The sequence below is a fragment of the Panthera uncia genome, assembly GCF_023721935.1.
Source record: "Panthera uncia isolate 11264 chromosome C1 unlocalized genomic scaffold, Puncia_PCG_1.0 HiC_scaffold_3, whole genome shotgun sequence".
Taxonomy (NCBI): Eukaryota; Metazoa; Chordata; class Mammalia; order Carnivora; family Felidae; genus Panthera; species Panthera uncia.
This window is the reverse complement of record NW_026057584.1, coordinates 73,171,859-73,197,573: the sequence shown is the minus strand read 5'-3', so window position 1 is coordinate 73,197,573 and position 25,715 is coordinate 73,171,859. Positions and strand designations below refer to the sequence as shown.

Sequence of the window (25,715 nt, the reverse complement as noted above, 5' to 3'; positions counted from 1 at the left end):
GAACTAGGATCCAGCACCTTCCTCCTTACAGGGGTCTATCTCCTGCAAGAGAATAGAGTCCAGGAGAGGAGCACGGCATAGGCTGACAATCAACACTAAACACAGAGAGAAGCTTGCACTTGCTTTCAGAAATACAAAGTCAGGCCTTGCCAAATAGTTATTTTTTGTGAAAACAAACGTTTTAAAATATCTAATCTGTTGATTTGGTCCAGTTATCTAGACACGTCATCATTTAAACCAAGAAAACACCAGAGTAAAGAGCAGATGTGTCAAAGTGATTAAGAGTTCTTGGTCTCTGTGGAAGCTTCCCCATTTTCCTCAGAATCTGTTTCTGCCTGTTCTTAACATTACAGTGGTATATTTGGACCAACGAGAGCTCTTGCCATCAGAAGAAAATGAAAGCATGTGGGAGATCTAACCCTACTGGGCCCTATTGCCTCAGTGTACCTAGCTCAGGGCCTGGTATGCAACAGCTGCTTAGTAAATATTGGTTGAATGAATATATCAAAGGATGGCTTCCTGAAATCAAACTCAACTCTCACAGATGGGTATTTTGAGTTGGATGTATTTCCAACGTTTCCAATATACGTGAGACATACAGCTAAACATTTCCATCTTTACGACTTTTATAAAGTGCTCTCGTGGATAATACACGGTTTAATTTTCCTAACTGTCCTACGAAGTTCCAGACTAGAAAATAAAGGTGCAATGTACCAAATACTTCCCAAGGGCTACGAACCCAGTAAAAAGCAGAGTTAGATTAAAAAGTAGCCCCTCCAGCTAGCACAGTGGATGTGCTATTTTCATGTTAAACATCTGAATCAGAGGTCCTGAGAAAGGGAATCCCTGAAGCCATGGCTCAGAAGGGACCACTCTTTCTAAAGAAGAGCTTGTGGCCTCACAGAGTCTTTGAAAGATCAGTGCATACTTATGTGGGACCCACAAACTAAATGTCATTGTGGGAAGGGGAAGCCAACTTGACCCTGGTTACACGTCAGATCCAGACATTTCTGGCTCGTGACCATGAAAATGAGGCTGAGAAAAGCTGCTAATGGTGGCTATGGCTCATGTAGAACTCGAGCCTAAAGAGGCAATTGTATAAAAATGCAGCCTCATGACCTGAGCCAAACAGGACACTAACCCTCTAGAAGGCATCCACACGGCCAGCCCTGGCTTGGGATTGGGAGCCTTGAAAGTGCAGGGTGGAGGAAACCCAAGCACAATATTGAGTGGTAAGGGAGAGACCACCATATAAGGGAAATGGGCAATATAAAGTCCAAAGGTATGAAAGACTAGAAAACCGATTGTCAGCACATGGATTCTCTCCAAATAAAATGAAAACGAACAGTGTCCAAAGAAGACTTTAAAACAGGAATATTTATAATCCTCTGAGGAAGAAATGAAACCAATGTTGATCAGAACAAGAAATCTGAAACAAAGAAGTAAAACGAGAACGGATAGACATGAAAAAGAATGATCTGAAAATTAAAAATTAATCCTGGGGCGCCTGGGTGGCTCAGTGGGTTAGTCGTCTGACTTCAGCTCAGGTCACGATCTACCGATTCATGAATTCGAGACCCGCATCAGGCTCTGTGCTGATAGCTCAGAGGCTGGAGCCTGCTTCAGATTCTGGGTCTCCCCCTCTCTCTGCCCCTCCCGTGCTCACTCTCTGTCTCTGTCTCTTTCTCGAAAATAAATAAGCATTAAAAAAATTTTTTTAAGAATCAATTAATCCTTAAAGCTGGATGGAAATAACTCATTCTATACAGCATAAATACAACATTACTGAAGAACTAAACAAGAACCTAACAAAGAAGATAAAGTGATACAAAATATGAGTGGTTAGGAAGCAAGGGAAATAAATCAAAAGATTCTAAAATATGTCCAACATGAATTCCAAAAGATAATTCAGGGAATGGTGAAGAAGGTATATTCAAAGAGATCAAGATGATAGTTTTCCAAAACTGAAGAAATTCATAAGTCTTTAGATTGAAAAGATAGTGCATTTTTTAAGCAATATAAATTTAGAAATGAATCCAGACCTAGTCACATTTCAGTGAAACTTTAGATCAGCAAAGACAAAAGAACATCTTAAAAGTCACCAGAAAAAGACAAAAGATTGCCACAAATTGAAATACTGGTTTTTGAAAAGACTCAAAAATAGAAAATCCTCTAGAGTACCATAAAAAAAAGGCATAAAAAGTAGTACAAGTAAAAATGGGGACATAATCCTTCTTGTGAAGAAAATAAAAATATGAGAATAGAATTTTTATTATCAACTTATTCGATAAATTTGAAAAATTTGAAAATTTATTAACAAAAAAATTAATTCAATAAAACTGACTCAAACAAAACAAAACAAACAAAACAGAAATCCTGAGAAGTCTTATAATTAATAAGGAAACTGAAACAGAGTTTAGAAGTATTCTCACCAGAAAAGAACCTTAAGCCCAGATGATTCAGATAGTTACAAGAATTCTAGCAGAGAAGAAAAGGGGAAGATTCTTCCCAGCTCACGCTAAGAGTCCAGAAAACATGATGCCAAAACTAAAGAAAGATAGTTTGAGAGAAGAAAACTGCAGGCCATTTTACCTATAAATGAAGCTACCTTCAAAAATCCTAAAGAATATATTAGCAAATCAAATCTACAATTATATAAAAAAATGATTGTAAATTATGACTAGGTTGGGTTCTTCTACAAATGCAAGAGTAGTTTAACATTAGAAAATCTTTAAATGTCATTTGCCATATTGACAGATTTTTAAAAAATACATAAACAGGAGGGGTGCCTGGGTGGCTCAGTCAGTTAAGCATCCGACTTCAGCTCAGGTCATGATCTCGAGGTCTGTGGGTTCGAGCCCTGCATCAGGCTCTATGCTGACAGCACGGAGCCTGGAGCCTGCTTCGGATTCTGTGTCTCCTCCCCCTTCTCTCTGCCCCTCCCCTGCTCACACTCTGTGTCTTTCTGTCTGTCGATAATAAATAAATTTAAAAAAAGTTTAGAAATACACAAACAAGAATAATACATGCAGAAAGCAGTGTTTGATAAAATCTAATACACAAGCACTATAAAAACTACCAGTAAATTTGGTATGGAAGGGAGCATCCCAAATCAGAAAAGTATATTCATAGAGAGAGCTCGTTCCTAATAGGAACAAGTAGGAATTCCCTTTAAAATCAAGAAAAAACAAAGATGCCTATTATTATAGTTTCTATTCAACACTGTATTATAGGCTATAGTCAATGTAATGAAGAAAGAGAAACTGTTATTCTCAACGGTTACTATCTTCACAGAAAACCCAAAATAACCTACAGATAATTTGTTTAAATGATATAGTTTAGCAATAGTTTGAACAAGATAGCTTGAATGACAGCATAAAAATTGATTTTATGTATCTATACATCAACCTCAATCAAAACATTTATTTTTTATAACGAAACTATAATACAAACAAAAGTCATTCATAGAAAGGGATACATCTAGCGAAAGACATACAGGATCTACTTGTGTAAAATTATGAGACTCTGTTGAAAGAGATAAAGAAAACAATTAAAAATGGTAAGATTATGAAAACTTTTCCTCTAAGATCAGGAAGAAGACAAGATGTCCACTCTCACCACTTTGATACAACAGAGTGGAAGTCCTCGCATGATAATCAGACATACAAGGAAATAAAAGGAATCCAAACTGGTTAAGGAAGAAGTAAAACTGTCACTATTTGCAGCTTGTATGACACTATATATAGAAAACCGTGAAGATTCCACCAAAAACTATTAACACTAACAAACTCAGTAAAGTTGCAGGAGACAAAATTAAAATACCGAAACCTCTTGCATTTCCATACACTAATAATGAAGTAGCAGATTATAATTGCATCAAAAAGAACAAAATATCTAGGAATAAATTTAACCAAATAGGTGAAAGACTTCTACTCTGAGAACTGTAAGACATTGATGAAAGAAACTGAAGACAACACAAACAAATGGAAATATATTCAATGTGCACCCTTTGGAAGAATTAATATCATTAAAATGTCCATACTACCCAGAGTAACCTAAAGAGTAAATACAGAATACAGTCCCTATCAAAAGACAAACAGTATTTTGTAAGTTTATTTATTTTGAGAGAGAGAGAGAAAGTATGAGTCGAGGAGGGGCATGGAGAGAAGGAGAGAGAATCCAAAGCAGGCTCAGCACTGTCAGCACAGAGCCTGACATGGGGCTCGAACCCAGGCACCATGAGATGGTGACCTAAGGCCAAAGTCAGATGCCCAACAAACTGAACCACCCAGGCACTCCATGAATAGCATTTTTTAAAGAACTAGAATAATCCTGGGGTGCCTGGGTGGCTCAGTCAATTAAGCACCAGACTTTGGCTCAGGTCATGATCTCATGTTTGTGGGTTTGAGCCCCCGCATTGGCTCTGTGCTGACTCCAGAGCCTGGAGCCTGCTTTGGATTCTGTGTCTCCCTCTCTCTCTGCCCCTCCCCTGTTTGTGCTCTATCTCCCTCTCTCTCTCAAAAAATAAATAAACATTAAAAAAAATTAAGGGGCGCCTGGGTGGCTCAGTCAGTTGACCATCCGACTTCGGTTCAGGTCATGATCTTGCGGTCTGTGAGTTTGAGCCCCGTGTCGGGCTTTGTGCTGAAAGCTCAGAGCCTGGAGCCTCTTTCGGATCCTGTGTCTCCCTCTCTCTCTGACCCTCCCCCGTTCATGCTCTGTCTCTCTGTCAAAAATAAATAAACATTAAAAAAATTTAAAAAAAGAACTACAATAATCCTAAAATTTGTATGAAACCACAAAAGAACCCAAATAGCCAAAACAATCTTAAAAATGAACACCAGAACTTGAGGTATCACAATCTCAGATTTCAAGATAAACTAAAAAGCCAAAGTAATCAAAACATTACACCAGCACAAAAATAGATACATAGATCAATGGACTAGGATAGAGAGCCCAGAAACAAACCCATACTTATATGGTTAATCAATCTATGACAAAGGAGTTAATAATATACAATGGGGAAAAAATAGTCTTTTCAGTAATTGGGAAAACTGGACAGCTACATGCAAAAGAATGAAACTGGACCACTTTCTTATACCATATAAAAAATAAACTCAAAATGGATTAAAGACCTAAATATGAGACAGGAAACCATAAAACTCCTAAAAGGAAACATATGTAGTAATCTCTTGGACATTGGTCTTAAAAACATATTTTTGGATATGTCTCCTCAGGCAAGGGAAACAAAAGCAAAAATAAATTATGGGGCTACAACAAAATTAAAAGCTTTTGCTCAGCAAAGGAAACCACCAATGAAGCAAAAAGGCAACTGAATGTGAGAAGATATTTGCAAATGATATATGCAACAAGGGGTTAATATTCAACATATGTAAAGAACTTCCATAATTCAACACCAAAAAGCCCCAAATAATCCCATTAAAAATGGGCAGAGGGCCTAAATAGACATTTTTTTCCAAGGAAGACATACAGATGGCTAATAGACACATGAAAAAAAACACTCAACATCAGTTATCATCAGGGAAATGTAAATCAAAACCACAATGAGATATCATTTACATCTGTCAGAATGGCTAATATAAAAAACCCAAGAAATAAGAAGTACTGGGGAGTATGTGGAGACAAAAGAAACTTCATGCACTATTGGTAGGAATGCAAATTGGTGCAGCCACTGTGAAAAACAGTACGGAGTTTTCTCAAAAACTTAAAAATAGAGAGGCGCTTGGGTGGCTAAGTTGGCTAAATGCCCCACTCTTGATTTTGGCTCAGGCTATAATGTCACAGTCCATGAGGTCGACCCCCAAGTAGGGCTCCGCACTAACAGCTTGGAGCCTGCTTGGGATATGCTCTCTCCCCCTCTCTTCGTCCCTCCCCCACTCACATGTATGTTCTCTCTCTCTTTCTTTCTCTCTCTAAAAATAAATAAACTTAAAAGAAATAGCCAAGATATATAGGCACCCTAAGTGTCCATAAATAGAGAAATGGATAAATGGTGTCCATAAACAGTGGAATATTATTCATCCACAAAAAAGAATAAAATCTTGCTATTTGTGACAGCATGGATGGAGCTAGAGGATATTATCTAAGTGAAATAAATCAGACAGGGGAAGACAAATAGCACAGGATTTCACTCCTATGTGGAATCCAAAAAAATTCCACAATCAAACAAACAAACAAACAAAACAAACAAACAAAAAGAAACAGATTCAAAAAATACAGAGAACTGGTAGTTGCCAGAGGGGTGGGGAGTGGGAGGATGGGCGAAAAAATGGCAAGATCGTCTGTCACTAAGAAAACTCAATACCATACAAATGTCAAGCATTTTGAAATTGAGCTATCTACATAAAATGTGGTATCAATCAAAATTCTAAAATGTACTTACAGAACTTGACAATCTGATTCTAACATTTATATAGATGATCAAAGAACCAAGAATAACCTGGAAGTTTTGCTCAACGGAATACCAATATTTAAGGTAAAATAACTGAGTTTGAGATAAACAATGGATTGGAATACAGAGCCCATAAGAAAATCCATGCATATATGAAACGTGCTTGAAAACAGAGGCTTCTCTGCAGTTCAGTTGGGGGAAAAGACGGACTATAAAATAAGTAGTACTGAGAGAACTGAGTATTCATATGAGAATCAGAGAAAATTAGAATCCCATCTCAAATCACATATAAAACTTAACTCTAGATGCATTCAGAATGCAAGTGTAAAAAAGAAAAACTTTAAACCTTTTAGAAGAAAATATAGAAAGTGCAGATTACCTACAAAGGATAAAAAAATAGGAGATCTTTCGTAAACAAAAATATCAAAGGCGCAATACATTTAAAGTGCTCAGGAGACAGAGCATCAGCTAAGAATAATTCAGTCACCTCGCAAAACTCTCCTTCAGCAGTAGCAGTGAAAGATTTTCTTGACAAAGAAAGACCTACTTACCCTTGCTAAAAGCAAGTACTACGGCAAAAAAAGAAAGTAAACCCAGAGGTAAGGAACAGAAAAAAACAGCAAGCAGGCCAGTTCAACTTATGAGTGTATTTGTTCACTACCAGATATCTGCAACAGAAGCCTGTAGTTTTTCTTTCTAAAAGTTGATAAAATTCTCCAAAGGCAAGCAATAATAAGAAAGATGGGGTCTTAAATGGACATTTAAACATGTTAACGTTCTTATGATGTTCTATGAGAGGATGGGTATATTGAAGAAATTCATGCATCATTTAAAAAATAGGTAAGTATGAATATTAAAACTTCAAGAGAAAACATTGAAGGAGCAGAAATTGCTTAGAAACATGAAATGTGTTTTTTACAGGAGAATACTTTATTCCATGAAATATAGTCCTATTTGATCAGTCATACTTTAAATAACACCACCAGTTTATTTTGTACATTTCTTTCCTTTTTCTACAAAAGGTTAAAGAAGCCAGGTTTATTTAACAACAACAACAACAACAACAACAACAAAAAGATGCTCATGAATACCCTCTTTTACAAAAACAAATTAAGTTTTGACAGTTTTAAAACCTAAATAGGGGAGCCTGGGTGGCTCAGTCAGTTAAGGATCTGATTCTTGATTTCGGCTCAGGTCATGATCTCACACTTGATCCAGCACTGAATTGGGTTCTATGCTGAGCCTGGGGCCTGCTTGAGATTCTCTCTTCTCCCTCTCCCTCTCCCTTTGTCCCTCCCCATTTGCACTTATGCTCTCTCTCTCTCTCTCTCTCAAAAAAAAAAAAAAAAAAAAGCCTAAATGTAATTTACATTTACATTTACATTTAACTGTTTATTACATACAAAATATTCATGATAAAATGTTAGAGGCATTCCCTTTAAGGTCAAGAACAAGAAGATTATCACTCTTGAACAACATGGGGGGGGTTGGGGCACTGACCCCTGCACAGTAAAAAAATCTACATATAACTCTGCACTCCCTAAAAACTTAACTACTAATAGCCTACTGTTGACTGGAAGCCTTAATAATAACATAAACAGTTAGCACATATTTTGTATGTTATGTTACATACTGTACCCCTACAATAAAGTAAGCTGAATCCTTGCACTTCAAACCTTTGTTGTTCAAGGATCAGCTATATTTGAATAATCAGGGAGTAAAGGGCCAAACCTTTCAGTATCTGCAGATAATAAAAAAATCTAAGATAATCTACAAATATATTGGAATAAAGAGACTTCAGCAAGACTACTGGATTTAAAATTTACACAGGGGCACCTGGGTGGCTCAGATGGCTAAGCGTCTGACTTCAGGTCATGATCCCACGGTTTGTGGGTTTGAGCCCCACATCAGGCTCTGTGCTGACAGCTCAGATTCTGTGTCTCTCTCTCACTCTGCTCCTCTTCTGCTCACTCTTTCAATCTCTCTCTCTCTCTCTCTCTCTCACTCAAAAATAAACATTATTTTTTTTTATTTACACAAAAATAAATAACAACAACCTAAAAGATCTTTTAAACGTAAAAGATCATATTGGAGCGCCTGGGTGGCTTAGTCGGTTAAGCATCCAACTCTTGATTTCAGCTCAGGTCATGATCTCACGATTCATGGGATCAAGCCCCGCATCGGGCTCTGGTCTGACAGCACAGAGCCTGCTTGGGATTCAATCTCTCTCTCTCTGTCTCTCTCTCTCTCTCTCTCTTTCCCTCTCTCCCACTCATGCATGTGCACTCTCTCTCTCTAAAAATAAATAAACATAAATAAATTAAATTACAGTTAAAAGATCATATTTATTATAGCAAGAAAACTTAGAAGGTACATAAGAACAAACATAATAAAAGATATATAGAAGTGCATGAAGAAATTATAAAATATTTTTGAAGTACATAAAAAACCTGATTTAAAAGATCAAGTCCTATGTTTGAAGTAGGAAAAGTGAAAACCATAAAGATGTCAATTGATATTTATTCTATAAATGTCAATTCCCATCATAATCTGAACAGAGGAATTTTTAAAGAAATTTTACAAATTAACTCAAAATATAGCAATAAGTACAATAACAAGAGTACAAAATCAGTGTTGACACAGAAGGAAACAGAGGCTATTGATGAACTAGATGTGGGGTGAGGGAGGAAGAATACCAGATAAAACAGAAACAGTAACTCTACCCTCAGGGGCGCAAAAATTAAAATGTACACACTTCAGGGGCGCTCAGTTGGTTAATCGTCCAACTTTGGCTCAGGTCATGATCTCACAGTTCGTGAGTTCCAGACCCACATCGAGCCCTCTGCTGTCAGCACAGAGCCCGCTTCAGATCCTCTGTCCCCAGCTCTGCCTCTCCCCCACTGGCACGCACATGTGCATGCTCTCTCTAGTTCTCTCAAAAATGAATAAACATTAAAAAGAAAAGAAGTACATGCTTCACAAAGAAAATTAATAAACACCAGCTATTGTTAAACACAGTCCAGGCAAGCAACCTGCCTGTAGTAGGCCATGTGGTCTCTGCTTAGACTGACCCCCTCACTGCCATGCAGGGGAGATCTCTGGGATAAAGAGATCATTGCAATCTGTAGGACCATGACTCACATGCACATGGGTGAGGGCTGTACTTCATGGCCTGGCAGAACCTCACCCATCTAGCAAACTGAGATTTTCAAGACCCCCAAAAAGCCATCCCAGGGAATTGTATCTAAACATCCTGCAATATGCACTGTCTCCTGGAAACTTAATTTTTTTTTTTCTGCTTCAGAGTTGATTGCGTGTTGGCCAATGAAAGTAGATTCAAGGACAACCACAGGAGCAGAGGGAGATGATTTCTGGAGGAAGAAAGAGGCTGAACAGAAAGACACAGAAGAGGAAAGTGGAAAAACAAAACTTCTAGGCCCTCCTGCAAACAGGCAACACGGAGGGAAAAAATGAAGAAAAGACCAGCAACTCCTCCTTTGTTTCTTCCCCAAACAAAATGTAAATCAAGAGAGATCACAGGTGCATGAATGAAAGTTCTTCAAGTGATGTGCCTTCCTGTTGCTTTTCTGAGCCTCACAGAAACACGGAAGGAGGAAGGAAGAACATGATTTGCACTGGCTTGTGGAATTTAATATTCCTGTAAAGGTAATTGTGTGGCTCTTGATAATTCAGCAGTTTAGACTCATCATGACATTTCATCTTCAAGGGCTATTTCAATTCCTCAAATAGATTTTTATTCCACCACTCACACGTTCAAGGATGAAAAAGGTACCTCACTGTATTAAATTAAATTACCTTTAAAACTTGTAGCTTTGCTTCAAGCTCTGTTCTTTTGAGAATCATTGTTCCATTAAGAGTCTCTATCCTGTTTTAAGAGAAAGGGAGGGGGGAAGGGAACAGCATGAGTGATTCTTTCAAACAAGTACCATCCTTGTAGATTATGCCACTTTGAGCACAGACTACACTTAAAAAAGCAACATAAATGTTATTATTTTCATGGCACTTCAAGTATCTGCACCTAGGCGGAATCTTCTGACAGTATTCAGAGAAAGAAAATGGAACAAAAGCAACACAAAAACAAAATGTCCCCTAGAGAGGGAGGTTGAAAGAAAAGATACTGTTTAACTTGTAACCCGTGGCTCGCTTTATAGATGCCAGCGTATGGCAATGATTGTTGTTCTCTAATGGAATCTATTCTTATGGTCTCTGACTGAATCACCTATTCTATTTGGTGAATATTTACTGGGCATTTACTGTGTGCCAGAATTTAGATAGTCATGCTTAGCATGAGAGGTCCAGCAATGAAACCAACATGCAATAGGGATTTTCAAACAGTGGTAGCAACATGCTCTTTCTTGGAAAAGGGAAACATCCTTTCTTTCCTGGGATGCTAGGGACCTTTACTCTGTAAATTGACTTAATTTTACAGCTCGAACAAACAGAACCGAAACCACTAAGAGATAATAACCTTCATATGACTCTCACATCTTGGAACCTTTTAAGTTTATAAACCTTAATCCTAGCATTATCAGTTTGATGCTGTTCTTTTCTCCCTATACCAAATGCCTTTCTAAAAATAAAAGGACGTGTTCTATCCTGAGTGATTTGTTTTGTGGGCTCATGTTGAGGCCTTTATTTTGACTACTAAGTCAGCAATCTGAATAAGGTAACAAATTCCATGTGTTAGTCACACACCTAAATATTTTTAAAGTATTGGTTCAAGTTCCTTCTGACAAATAAGCTGTAACTATTAAGATTCAGGAAATCTTTCAAGTCATGGGGGAATAATAGCATTAAATATGGAGATGAATTTTTCTCCATTTCTAATAGCATCATTCCCAAGATAATGAAATGATAATGAAAGCCAAGATGTTGTCTCCTTTCTCATTAGGATGGTCTTGTCTCTGGTCACGAGTGAGGATCCCTATGAATCTGTTTCAGTGGGAACTTTAATGCTGACCTGAGCTGAACAAGCAATAAATGTCTATGTGCCAAACCTCAGGAATACACTGGTCACCCTCTTCAGTATTTATACAGTTGTCTCTCATTTTCCTGACGTCTGAATTTCCATTTGTCTCCACCCACTACTCCTTAATTACATACCTGCGTTCTACCCACTTCAACCATTTGGAACATAGCCTCCTGATTCTAACTGCCACCATTTTCCCTGGGATTCTATATGGCTCCAACCATACAGATTCAAGTTTCTCTGGAGTAAAGAGCTCCTTTACCCTGAACTCACAGGATCCAAAGAGTTGGACCATCAGGAGTCCCACACACAGTAAGGACATCTTTGAAGCTTTAGACCAGAATAATTGAAGAGCATCCAGGGGATTTTCTATTGGCAGCTTGCAATGAGCAGCTGTGGGGTAGCTGAAGAGAACAGATCTTGGCTTCCAGAGTGGGTGGTCAAATCCTAGCCCAGTCACTCACTATATCATTGATCTTAATTCCACCTAACTTAAGCTTCAGGCACTTGCTCTATAAATAGAAATAAAACTAACATCACAAGGTGGCTGTGAAGGATGAGCGAGATAATGCACACACACCCCACCTTAGTCATAATAAATGCTTAAATTACTTAGCCTGACAAGACCCATGCTCTGCCCCCTGGCCAACTCCCTGGCTTCATTTCTTATATTCTCCCTAATCTACCAACCACCCATCACACTGGTTGTTTCTCTATCTCTTGGACATGCCAAGCCCATTTTGAGAATTCACAGACCTCTCTCTTTGCCTGAAAGGCTCTCACCAGAAGTTCACATGACCATCCCTTCTTTTTCCTTATGTCTCAGCCCAGATTTCCCCTCCTCAGGCAAGATCCCTCTAAACGCAGGTAGAATCCTCTTACTCAGTATTCTACCCCGTTCCTCATTTTACTTTCTTAATAGCAGGAACCAAAAGTTAAAATTTCAAAATTACTTATTTTGAAGGCTTTCCTTGTCCATCTCCCTCCACAGATAATAAAGCACTACAAGAGTCCTTGTCTTTGTCTCTCCTAAGCCTATATCACAAAGCTGGAAACATAGTATTTGCTCAATAAATATCATTTGAATGACTGAGGAAATTCCATCTTTTAACTAATTACTGAAGTCTTATTAGGCTCTAAAGGATGGTATGGTAGAAAATTCAGTCAAATCTCTAGTTGGGGAGAACACTCTCCCATGAGTAAGTCTGGACTATTAGTAAGTGTGAGTGTGTGTCGCAGGGCAGGGAGGGTTGACCAGAGTTTTCTTCCTGCTACATGGAACGCTAGAAGAGAAAAACAATTGGCTTGTGGTGTGAGAGTAAAAAACTCAGCCCTCCTGACCTTTTATTTGTTCTAACCACAAGATTATATCAACCATGGAAGCTGGACTAATTCCTCTCTATCCAAAGAGAATGTGGTGCCAGTTTAGTTGAATTTAACATTAAGATAAATAAATAAATAAATTTTCTAAATGTCATCCCTCCCACACAGATGTTGGGGCTATTGATGTCCTCTGACTTTAGATGTTGACAATACTTTCAAGTTTGAGGAAACCTTGAGAAACAAAAGGGATCCCAAAGCTTTGGTGCACTGCCTGCCTTCTTGTGATCCTGAACAAAAAGCCTATTCATTCACTCAACAGGCATTGTGAGAGACCATAACATTTCTGAAGCCCCATGGGAAGCAGATGGATAGTTACGTTAACACGTTTCCTGAAGATCTGATCAGGTCAACGACTTGTTTGTGGGTAAAGCCTTCCGTGCTCACACCATTGATATTTGCAAGGACATCACCTGGGAGATGCCAAGAAAAGTGAGTGTTAAAACACTTGCTTGAAGAATCCCTCCTGACATGCAAATAAAACAAAACAAGCAAGCCCTAAACCTTAGCAACATAAAAGAGGGAAGAAAATTCAAAGCAGCAATCACATCCTGACCTTCGGTAGCATAAAGATTTCTTTTCTTGCTATTTAAATCATTACCAACATGAGCAAAGTTATAAATTACCAGTTTGCAGGCCAGCGTAGTGGGCTGGGCTATCCTCCTGTATTTTGCAAATCAGAGTGCACATCTCAGAAGAGCACATGTTCTGGTTCTGGAGCCTGTAAGTCTAAAAATTCAAGTGATACATAATTATTATTCAAAAAACTCAAAATCTATGTGTCAAAAAATAAAAGGGTGTTGATTACGCAGCAGAACAGGTAAAGGTACAAAGAACAATTGGAAAGGCTTTCTTGAATATAAACTGAATCAAAGGTACCAGTCCTGAGATTCTATGATGAAATCTGTAGCCAATCCTTTTCATTAAAAAAAAAAAAAATCCAGGGTGAGACTAAAAGTGGGATAAGACTGGCTCAAGATTTTCCATTTTCAAGCCTGAGAGACCACCTGATGCTCTCATTATTACATATCTATTAAGAAAAATTAGGTTTCTTATTTCCCAATGGGATAAAACAATAGTAGCCAAAAAGCAAAGAGAAAAATCTCTGTGTGGTTCTCCCAAGCTAAAGCACTCATTACAAGAGCATATGGAACAGTACACATCCAGGAAGGGAGATGTGCCAACAATAATTATTTTAAATCAGAGCTCTGCAAATAATGACAATCTGCCCTGTATTTTTTCAAAAGTGCTATAATTGACGTGATTACCTTCTTGTCTAAGTGCTCTCTGGTATGCCTGCCTGAATACTCACCGGTTCATTAGTCACTCAACTAAATTAGAAAAAGTTATGCTTCGTCTCTTGCCTCAGTTTGTCAAAAGCTTGGTTTTGTTTTTATTTTTGTTTCAAACTGTACCAAGAACACTCCATAAATATTGCTCGATATAGTGGCCCAGTGACCTATAACAAACATATTTCTCTTTTGCACACATTTAAGTTACGAAGCCTAGTTCCATTTAGAATCAAAATCAGTATCTGAGTTGAGTAATCTGATTCCTAAAGTTATTCCTATTACAGTACTGCTTCTCTGTGGAGAAATTAACGCCTGATGTTCACTCCTTCTTATTTTACAGACACACAGACTCCAGAACCAGAAGTCAATCATGTGCATGCAACTCCTAGAAACTTGACTTAGTTAACATCTAAGGAATCTCTATTCGCTCTGCAAGGCATTTAGAATCCCTATATCATAAAGGTACGAGGGACCTTTAAAGGTCATTTATTACACTTCCCTCTATGTCAGATCCCTTTAACAGCTTTTCTGCCAGGAAGTCTTGCTACAGCCTGGACCCTTTCAGGAATGAAAAGATGATCTAGTCCATGCGGTACATGAACCAAAGCTCTAACAGTCACTCCTCTGGGAAACCACCGTTATAACAGCTCTTATTAGCAGTGAGAATCTGCCCTCCAGGTCCAGTGATCAAAGTGAGTACAATGAGGGGAAACATGTTGATTTACACAGCCAGCATATATGTGCACAACCAGTGTAAAATTTGTGGATTGGGGACAGAGAAGAAAAGGCAGAAGCCCCATAGTTCTGGATTGAAATAGTCAAATAATCCCTCCCGCCCCCCTCACACACACACACACACACACACACACACACACACACACCTAGTCTTCTAGTTCCCATTTTAGAAGCCAATGACAGAACAATCCCCTGCATTTCTCAGAGATATAAAAGTCACATAGCCCTCTCTCAGGCCCAGTGACCTTTATTCTAACACCTGCCATTGTTTGATCTACTGGTACCGGGCACGTTACTAAGGACTTTATATGATGTATTGTTTCATTTGAAACTCCTAAGAATCCCACCAGGCAGCACCGAGAGAACATGAACTTGGTGTGTATGAATCTAACATTTGTGTTGCTATCAAACTGTGTGACTCTCACTAACAGTATAAAACTAGCACCCAGGGAAATCCAAAGGGGATGTGTAGTTTCTTTGCCAATGTGCCCTTCACTTGGTAGACCAGAACCCAAATACATGTTAACCATGGGTGCACGATGTGGATACATGAGGCTCTATCTGGTCTTCAAAAAATTCCCAGAGTATTTCCCCTATTTGATGACTACCGTAAATCTTAGGACTGTTAAAGAATAGATTATGGTGTGGGGACGCTTGGTTGGCTCAGTCGGTTAAGCGTCCGACTTCCACTCAGGTCATGATCTTGCTGTTCGTGGGAGCTGTGGTGACGGCTCAGAGCCTGGATCCTGCTTCAGATTCTTTGTCTCCCTCTCTCTCTGTGCCTCCACTACTCTCTCTCTCTGTCTCAAAAATAAATAAACATTAAAAAAAAAAAATAGATGATGGTGTGGAGCTGGCAATGGAAAGCATATACCAAGAGGAAATTGGCAGAGGACTGGGTTCCTGCTTTACTGGAACACACTGCAGTTCAGAAATAAAATCATTAACTCGTGTTTATCTACAAAGGTTCTAGCTGCTGTAACCTGCTGTCCACTAATGATAGTTTTGACTTGTGCTCCATATGGAGTCAGCATTCATGGTATGGGGGAGAAACATGGGGAAACAATGACATATATCATAGAAGAGTTAGAAGAAAATCCTCATTTGTTACATTAAATAGGATAAGTGAGTAGTCATCGATCTTGTTTCCAGTAGCAACTGCTACATACCCTCTGGATAATTCTCATTTAAAAGCAAGCACAAAAGGCAGTGTCTCCACAGCAGAGAGAGAGAGCGTTTCATATGAATGGGGAGTAAGAGAGAGTACTATGCTTCTAAAACCTCATAGAAGAATCATAGATGTCACCGAATTTAAAAGTAGAATAGTTCAGGGGCGCCTGGGTGGCTCAGTCGGTTAAGCGTCCGACTTTGGCTCAGGTCATGATCTCACGGTCTGTGGGTTCGAGCCCCGCATCGGGCTCTGTGCTGACAGCTCAGAACCTGGAGCCTGTTTCAGATTCTGTGTCTCCTTCTCTCTGTGACCCTCCCCCGTTCATGCTCTGTCTCTCTCTGTCTCAAATATAAATAAACGTTAAAAAAAATTTAAAAAAAAAGTAGAATAGTTCAGAAAGTAGAAAGTATCTTTCTTCTTCCTATAGCCTTCTCCCTATTCATTATAGCTAGGGTTCCATTTGGTTTCTTTATTCAGAAGGCGTGTTTTACTTATTAGCAGTTTCCTGTTCCTAATCTTCAAATACACAGCATCTTTCCAATTTGGGGGCTGATATTCAGTCACCAAAGTTTTTTGAAAGCAGCACCAAAGTTAAGATCTCAAAGCTGATGTGCACTATAAGAATACGATTATGCAAAGAATATGATTATCTAAAAGAAATGCCAAAGTGTGATGGAGGAAAAAAAACAATAATACATAAGCTATTACTGTTGCACTTAATTGGACTGGACTTCATCTGACCTAACTCACCATTTTTACAAATATGGCCATGAAAAAGCAGAGAGCAAATAAGAAATGAAATTTTTAAGCTATTAGAAATTGAAAGCTATATGAGGCACCTGGGTGGCTCAATCAGTCAGGTGTCCGACTTTGGCTCAGGTCATGATCTCATGGTTCATGAGTTAGAGCCCTGCATCAGGCTCTGTACTGACAGCTCAGAGCCTGGAGCCTGCTTCAGATTCTGTGTCTCCCTCTCTCTAGCCCTCCCCTGCTCACGCTCTGTCTCAAACTCTCTCTTTCTGTCTCTCTCTCTCAAAAAATAAACATTTTTTGAAATGTCAAAAAAAAAAGAAATAGAAACTTACAAAGACTGTTAGAAACTTCCTAGAGCATGAGACAATATGCAGGTAGACCCAAATGTTCTAAAATGTTTCAAATAGTAATTATAAGGTGTTGTCATTAAGAAAAAAGTCCAATTTTCTTCGTCATATCCAAGATAAAATCCTTAGTATCTCAAAATGTAACAGAGTTTCCACACGAATACATGCAGTCCCATATACACAAATATACACGCTTTCAAGTATTTCTTGAATGCCAGAGAATAGATTTAAAATCTGATATACAGTACAAAAATGATTATGCAAAACACATCTTAAATGCAAATATATAAAATGCACATCTGTAATAGAGTATTTCACTTTCTTATTTAGAAGATCTGGCTGAAACCAAGTATTTCTGATCAGGCTCAGACTTACAGGAAAACTAAAGCAACTCAGAACAAGGAGCTGAGCAGGTCTCAGGGGTTTTATTTTGGCTTCAATGTTTTCTTTTCTTGATGGCACCCAGCACGCTGAAAAACTCCCCCAAACCACTGCACACTGGATAAAAGTCACAGATACAAGTCACGGAGCCCATGATTCTCTGATCCTGTCTTCCCTCTTTCTTTGCAAATATCATACTATCAGTGCCACTTTCTTCATTAAAATCTGGAAAATTGAAAACTGCCCACCTGGATTTCAAATCCAAAATTTCCATTATCTTGCTTTTCCACGGTAACAAGCTTTCTGTAACAAAGAAAAAAAAATTGAAAATATGCATGAAGACCAAAGTATCACATTTGTCACATACATATCATTAAATAACTGCCACAATTACGAACAGCTGACGTTCATGTAAACCATAGTATGTGAGACTCTGTGTGTGTGTGTGTGTGTGTGTGTGTGTGTGTGTGTGTGTTGTCGTCCACAGTCTGAAGAGCTGTGCTCCTGAATGCCTTGGTGAGAGACACAAAAATACAAGAATCTCTTTACCTTTGAGACCAGGAGAAGTCACCTAAAGAACTTGATCTCGTTAAAGCAAGCTGAAAAATATAATAAGCACACAGTTATCCAAAGGTCCTTAAGACACAACTATAGAGTGTTGTAAATCACCAAGCACTTTGTTCTTTGTCACCTTCTTTGGCCCAGCTCTGGGAAATTGTTATGTAAAGGTAGTAATTTCCATTTTCTAGTGGTAGCGAAGGAGAGCAGGGAAGGGGAACATTGGAGCATTAAAAGGCTAAATGAGGCTCAGATAATAATACACCCTGGCAAAAAGAGTCCACGTAATGTGGCAAAACTCCAAAGCTTCCAAAAGGAATGTCATCTCTAATCTCTATTTAAAATAGCCTCCGAAAGATTAACCATAGCATTTTCTAATCACACGGAAATCCAAAGAAAACAACACCCACAGAATGGCATATAAAACTCAAATGCTTGATAGTTTTTTGAGATACTGATGAAATGACTGTATTTATTATAATAGTTCAATATGTTACTGTTTTTAACAGGATAAAAGAATCTCTAAAGAACCAACTCATATGCAGAAGCACAATTCAGGTGAAACCAGGGACTCAAAACCTCAATTCTGCTTATGATTGATTTTTGCAGAAGGTCTGGAAGAGTGCGGTGAGATCTGTAGCCAAGAGAGCAAAGGAACCAAGTAGTATAAACAACAGGAATACTATCACCTTTCCTCTTCGGCATATTTTGGAAAAAGATCCTATAAACATAAACTTCCGAGATATCTTCTACCCTTGTAAATAGGAAAAGTAAGCAAAAGGCAGCATCTTGTTTTTTCAGGTGATGGCTGTTTTTTCTGTGTTTTTGTGTTATTTGTTTAGGAATTAACAAATGGTAATCAGCCCTTTCTCAAATGTTGGTCCAGTGGCCCAAAATGTAAACTGCAATCCTAGCTAACCCACGGGTGTTTCATGGTCAACCTGACATGCCTGTCATCTATCAGTGAATACATAAAAATGTCAGGGGCTGCTTGGGTGGCTCAGCCAGTTAAGTGTCTGACTCTTGGTGTTGGCTCAGGTCCTGATCTCACGGGTTGTGAGTTCAAGCCCCACATCGGTCTGTGAGCTGACGCTATGGAGCCTGCTTCGCGTTCTCTTTCTCTCCCTCTCTCTCTGCCCCTATCCCGCTCATGCTCTCTCTGTTTCTCTCTCTCTCTCAAAATAAATAAATAAACTAAGAAAAAAAAAAAAAGTCAAGAGATCAACACATAGTCCAAACAAATAGAGGCTGAAAATCAGAAGGCGAAAAACACATAAAATTAATGCACAAAGAAAACCCTCATTAAGGCATTTGTTAGGACAGAAGCCTACGTCACTGTAATGAATCTGAATTATCAAGTACCAAATGCCAGCCTTTTCACAAACTTTCTGAAATGGCTCAGCATTCAGAATTTGGCTACTGATTGGTCAGTTATGCTAATGCAATGAAGAGATGATCTCTCCTCGCTTTGATGCAAATTGATTACGTTTTGGAATTCCTTGTCTTTTCAGTTCCACCCCTCAAATCATTTGCATCATCCTGAAGTCTGCAATCAGAAGGCTCAGACCCAAAAAGATTCTCTAGATTTGCCAGAAATTATTTATTTTCAATTTGTAAGGACTAACGATAGATGGCCTGCAACAATGTGCATAGCTTATTTCATCCTGATTTGTCCTACTAACCACAAACATGGGCTAGGGACAACTCAGCTATGCAGTAGGGCTGCCTTCTTATAAAAGAGAGCAATAAACTTGATATTGCCAAGTATTTTCATCTTGCCAGCACACTGCACTCACATTGTCTCAATCGACTTTCATTATTTGCATCTCCCTGGCTTTTATCCTTGTTTCCAATTGCAAGCTTCTTAGGTAGGTCATATCTACCTGTTACCTGTTATCATAACCAGGGCTTATATTTAAAAATACTACTCTTGCTATCAATATTCATCATATTATTCACATATTCTTGTATGTGGAGACTGTATGTGTATTTATATAAAGGGTATGCTGGATCAAATACCTCGCCTCTGTACAGAATTATCTTTATCCTTAGAGCCACGTGGGGACTGTACTTGTTTTCCTTTCTACCCCAGTGCCTAGTGCAGTGCCTGGAATATAGGGGAAACTTCAAAATAGCTAAATAGACAAATAGAAGTAAACTATTAGACACCAATGTAAGTAAGTAGTGATGAAAGATCAAGTTCAGGAGAAATGCATTAAAATATTCTTCAACTTTGCCCTTCATCAAATTTTAAATATTTGCAGGAAAAACTCAAGGGTAATCATTAAAAATATAAAATTAAATTTAAGAAAATCCCAAACACGTGGCAACATCAAAAATGAAAAACAAAACAAAAAGAACAAAACCATCTCAGTCCAAAAACAGCAAGACCCATAAAGGATTAATAGGAAACAAAGGAAGTTCTAATGCCTTAATACATAACTGCCAAATGAATAAATGGTGGCAAAAATGAATGAGTTATTTCCAGCCTTTCCTCGCAATTTTAAATGCCCTTTTGCCAGGAAAATAATCATAGCACTGACAGGAACCTTAAGATTTCATCTGGTCCACCTGTAACCTGCCTTCTAAAGTAAAAAAAAAAAAAAAAAAAAATCATTCCAGATAAATTCAAATATAAAATAGTTTAACTCCACAAGACAAACCCAAAGCAATTTTCCTACTTTTCTCTGGCTAACCTTTCTATCTAGCTAATCGACTAGTTGAAAATATTTGCCTAGCACACCGTGAGGCGCACGGCAGAGACCCAATTCCTGTGGCTCACCTGATTTGGGTTACCAGTGACACACACACAAAATCAGACTAAGTCAAATTGTAAATTAGTTTCTACTCTAAATTAGCAATGAACCTCTCTTAGGCACCTAATGTTTAAAGAAAAAACAATTTAAACAAATTAGGCACCATCAAATTCTCTGACATGTGCCACATCTTGACACACAGCCTCCTTGCATGTGATCTGGGCTGTCAGACTCAGGCCATGTGGAAAGGAATGTTCTCAGGGTTCAGCCCGTGCTCAGGCACCCGGGTATCTGCCTAAGTGGGAAGAAGCATGCCTAAGGCCTTATCCAAAGCGTCACCCTTTGAAAAATATTTTGCCTACAGCCCTTTTCCTAGAGTGAGCGGTCCTGTTCTAGGCTCTAACCTGTTCTAGGCTCTAACCCGTTCTAGACTGTAACCCGGGGTGTCAGTGCTCCCGAATGCGCTCCCAGCCAGAGCCTTTTCTCGGGGTTGCAGCGGAGACACCAAAACATATGGATAAGGAACGGGTGTGTGATGAACGGCATATGCCGGCAACAGCTGTCTTTTATTACACATTATCTAATATGAGAACTCTAGGTTTGGCAATTTGGCAGGCCTGCAAGCCACACATTCAATGACGACCGCTGATTAGACAAAGCTCCTTAACCCCTTGTTAGCCACTAATATAAAGATGCCTGGGGTTGAGTTTATGATTCCTCTTCTTTTGTTTTTAGTCAGAGGGCTTCAAAGATCAGGCATTAATATTCAAAACGGAATTTTTGCCGCTATGCGGTGATTTACAATGTCCCTCTTTAGGGGGAAGCCAACACTAAATATTTCAGCTGTCAGTTTGCAAAAGATCAGGGTAATCTGTAGCTCAGCCAGAGAGCCAGCAGACTCACAGGAGCTCAAAGTTCAATACTGCAGCCACTTCTGCTGCTAAGTAACAGATTGTTACTTCCTGGTCCCCACTGAGTGAATGCATTTCCGGAAAGTATTGGGGGTGGAGAGAGGATATATATTAACATGTTTCTTTTGTTTCTATTGTTTGTTTCAAAAGCCCAAATCCTGTGCCTTGTTCTCTTCTCCAGTCTCTGCTGCAATCTCCCTAATTCTTCCAGGAATCCAGGTTTGTTTTTGTTTTTGTTTTTTTCTGTTTCCCTTTTAACCCAGGAACCTTGAGTTAGCAGGGCTCTACAGACTATTCTAAGATACAGCAAAATAACGAAACCGTGTGCAATTTCCTAAGTCGTAAGTGCCCTTAAGGAACCCAAATAAACATCACAGCTTCCCAAGAAAGTCTCACTGTGGACTCATGAGCTTTTTTTCCAAGAAAAACTGTGGGCTGTTCACTCAAGGCATGCCACAGTATGAATTAGAGAATACTTTTCCAATTATTTTGTAGTGAAATTAACACAGTGTTGTACCTAAAAGTATTCATTTAATGATCAAGATGCCTTGTTGCAGTTAGAAACTTGGGAGTTCGGGGTCACAGACAGGTGAACAGACAGAAATCATGTGAAAGCTTCTGCAGGGCAGAACCCATCCCAGAAATAGACACGTTCCAGAGTTTAGCACAAAATTCCGTATCAGAACTTTTAAGTGAATTCACCCTTTCTGAAGTTGCCTATTGAGTAATAATTCAATAACCTGGAGAACGTCAGGCAAAGACAACCTGTGGTACCAGTGAAGCACATTCCAGTTTCTAACCCATTTGTCAGGTCCCTGGTTCTTAAACTGCCTTCCAACTGCAACCTACTACCCTTGAGGGAGCGGCCCAGAGGTACAATCACTACTCCTTTGTTATCACCACATTTATAAAGCCTATCTGTATTTCCTCCCGTCTCCTTCCCACACTGTTTCCCTTTGCAGGGATTTTTACCCCCAAAAAATATGTTCAGAAGTAGAAGCTGTACTGAGATGTCTGTCGCCTCCTACAAATACAGGTATTGAGATAAGAGGAACACACAGAAATCTATTTTTAAGCAATTCCAAGTGTAAACACCCAAATGCTTCCGAAGATTAATCTGAAACTACGTGCTCACCAGATACAGCTTTGCAGAAACCAAAGCCAACAATAACGAGAAGTATGAACTGTTGACGTCAGCCCTGAAAGTGTTGAAAATAACAGTGGGCAGAAAAACACCTGCTCATGTGGTTGCCTCACAGGGATCTTGTTGCCTGCGATTCAGGGAGTGCCAAATGGGTGATTATTCTCTACAAACCACTTAAAGGAAATGAACATCCATTTGGAAAAGCCTGAAATGTTGGGATAAACTTGCATCAAGTCTCATTGATGCTAACTCTACAGAATCATAAGTATCATGCAGAAGAGAGTTTTTGTTTTGCCTTCTTTTTTTCCTTAAAGTCATTCTCACAACAGGAAGAAAACGCTGTTTGAATAGGAGTTTGCTATGGGAGAGAATAAGAGAAAAGGGAGAAGACGGGGCCTAAAAAGATGAGAACATCAGATAGATTCCTCGGTGTGAGAATGTGGGCATTTGTATGTATATAGGTTATATACCTATGCACAATGCATGTGTTTTGTGTGCCCAAATCCCTCTCCTTATCTCCTTCCAGTAACCTCGTACTGACTGCCTTCTTTTTAGTGGAAGCTATCTTCCCTCGAGTTTAAGACCAGATGTGACTCCTCCGTTTTCACTGCCTTTCACAGCCAAGTCCCCGGGTCTCCTCTCCATTCTGTCCATTTCCTTTTTCTCCAACTACTATAAAAGTTGGTCCCTCACTGCTAATCTCTACCCACGTACACACCATGTTTCTAGAGTGAGGTTCCTAAAACCCTCTACTGCTCAAACATGCCCAGTGGCTACCTGTGTTGGTCAAATCACTGCTTCCTCAGGGGAAGTGTTTAGTAAAGCAGCCCGCTGGCTTCTCGGCCTTTACGCTAAGATCAACGTAAAGGAGCCCAGCACCAAGGTCTCCACTCCCCTTCAACAGACACTTATTGGGTCTTCCAGACATAATAATGTGCTGTTACCTCAATGTGCCCTAAAGGCCCCGAGATCTGTGCCTTGGCATTAATTATTCCCTTGCTCTGGAATACCGTTCAGAACTGGAACATCCTATCCTTCAAGGTTATATTAAAAGACATGTCCTTGAATTAGAGCATTTATGTTGTGTAATGCCTATTTTGTTCTGCCTACTGAATTGTTAACCCTAAAAGGCCAGGAAATGCGTTCTTTTCATCTCTGTACCTTCTACACACTGCTCCATATCTGAAACCTGAATAAAGACCTTGGTGCTTCCTATAGCTGCTTTATTTTCAGACAGGCAGTAAATTGATAGAAATGTTCATCATTTGATTAAACGTAATGTCATAAAAGCACTTGTGCATTAAACGAAGATCAAAAATCCCAACCATGGCAAATTATGCCCTTATCTTCATTGTGAAAAATAACGAGGAATCAGCTGTATACATTGCTGAGAAAAGATCATGACTCGCCCACTATGCTCTAACTCTCTAATCCTGAAATTAGAAGGCTTAAGAGGAGCACATGATGTACATGGAGGATTGAAGGGCAAAAATTCATGCTTTAAAGCAATTCCAGTTCTGAATTCAGATATGTACTTGGAGCATGATAGCAAGTTATGTAACTAAAACCTGAAGAGGTGCTAGGGTTAAAAAAATTATTTTAAAAATTGGAAATTGTAGAATCAAAGAAACGAAAAATAAACTCAGCTGGACATGGATTTTCCTAAGCAAGTTTTCATCTCTAGGGAAATCCCTTCCAATAAAAATAAAAATGATAACACGATGGTTGAGCACCAACTTCGCGTCAGGCACTGTGTTAGGCACGGCGCATTTTCTTCACTTACGCCAAAGAAGAGCTCCTTAGGGTGGTTCTATTATTATCTCCATTACAGAGAAAAGAAAATGAAGTCTTAGGCAAGTGGCTTGCCCAAGGTCCCACCAGCTAGCAAACAGCTGAGCTGGTACTCAATCTGCCAGTTTATCCAGTAAAAGCCTTCATTCCCAATGGCATTAGGTATGTACCTGTGCCCCCGCACTGAAAATAATTTAGTCAACAAACACTGTCCGGAGAAAAGGTACTCTCATTCCATTGAAAATGACTATCACGGAGTGAGGCTGGGAGGCATAGAATCAATGGGACACATACAGGGGGAAAAGATCAATGATTCTCAAACGGGCCACATCTGCATGCACTCTCTAAGTTTGATGCCCTTAACGATTTTCATTTTACCTGAACACCTCTTCAAGTGAGAAAAACAATCTTCTTTTAAGTTTGGCCTTGAAAACAATATTTTATTATGGTCTTAAATCTTTTGGACTAGTCCATGAGCAACCTGGGCTTCTTAGCTGCGTCCTCCCCCATACTCTTAAGTGACTAATTCCAAGCCTCTAAAGTACAAGTTCAGTGCAAAGTCAGATAAACATATCACTCTGCTCCCAAGAGAACAGGAAAACTCTGAAAGTACAAAATAGTAATCATACCTGCTTTCTTCCCCGAGGCAAAGTGGCCACTGTGTCTGCCAGCATTTGAATCCTTCTATTATCATCCATTCGGAAGCTGCCTGTGAGTGTAGAGTCAGAGTTATAAGATGGACCAGCACAGTAGTCCACCAGATTGCCATTGCTGTTCTGTTGCAGGAGCCTTTGTAAAGACATTGTGAATAAAGATTACTCCAGCTAGCACATGGTTGAGTGGCCTTGCAGGATGGGGGAAGCTAAAACTCTAACCCTCTGACAAGTAATCAAAAGTAGCAAAGCAGAAAGAGCCCATGTGACTTCTGTGGTTTTAGGTACTTGTTACACAAACCCTATCTTGCAGTTCACTCCCATTTCTCAATGCCTTTTTTCTTTAAGCCCCTGGGAGAAACAATACTTTTACCGTTAAAAAAAATCAACTTATTATTTTCTCTTTCAAAAAACCAGAACTCTTATGCTTTTATGAGCTGT

At 39.1% G+C, this 25,715-nt stretch overlaps 1 protein-coding gene across 2 annotated transcripts in view; it reads right to left on the bottom strand.

The window, feature by feature from the left end:
- CYTIP (cytohesin 1 interacting protein) overlaps positions 1 to 25,515 on the bottom strand; it is a 39,865-nt gene extending 14,350 nt beyond the window's left edge. The window contains exons 1-6 of one of the 2 annotated variants that reach the window (XM_049615617.1): positions 25,251 to 25,515; positions 18,011 to 18,060; positions 17,710 to 17,764; positions 13,409 to 13,511; positions 13,102 to 13,195; positions 10,229 to 10,298 (exon numbers count right to left, since the gene is read on the bottom strand). In XM_049615617.1, the coding sequence (XP_049471574.1) occupies positions 10,229 to 10,298; positions 13,102 to 13,195; positions 13,409 to 13,511; positions 17,710 to 17,764; positions 18,011 to 18,060; positions 25,251 to 25,424 (546 nt within the window). In that variant the 5' untranslated portion in view covers positions 25,425 to 25,515. The remainder of the gene's footprint in view (positions 1 to 10,228; positions 10,299 to 13,101; positions 13,196 to 13,408; positions 13,512 to 17,709; positions 17,765 to 18,010; positions 18,061 to 25,250) is intronic. The other variant, XM_049615618.1, reaches the window with a different exon arrangement.
- Positions 25,516 to 25,715: the final 200 nt, after the last annotated feature.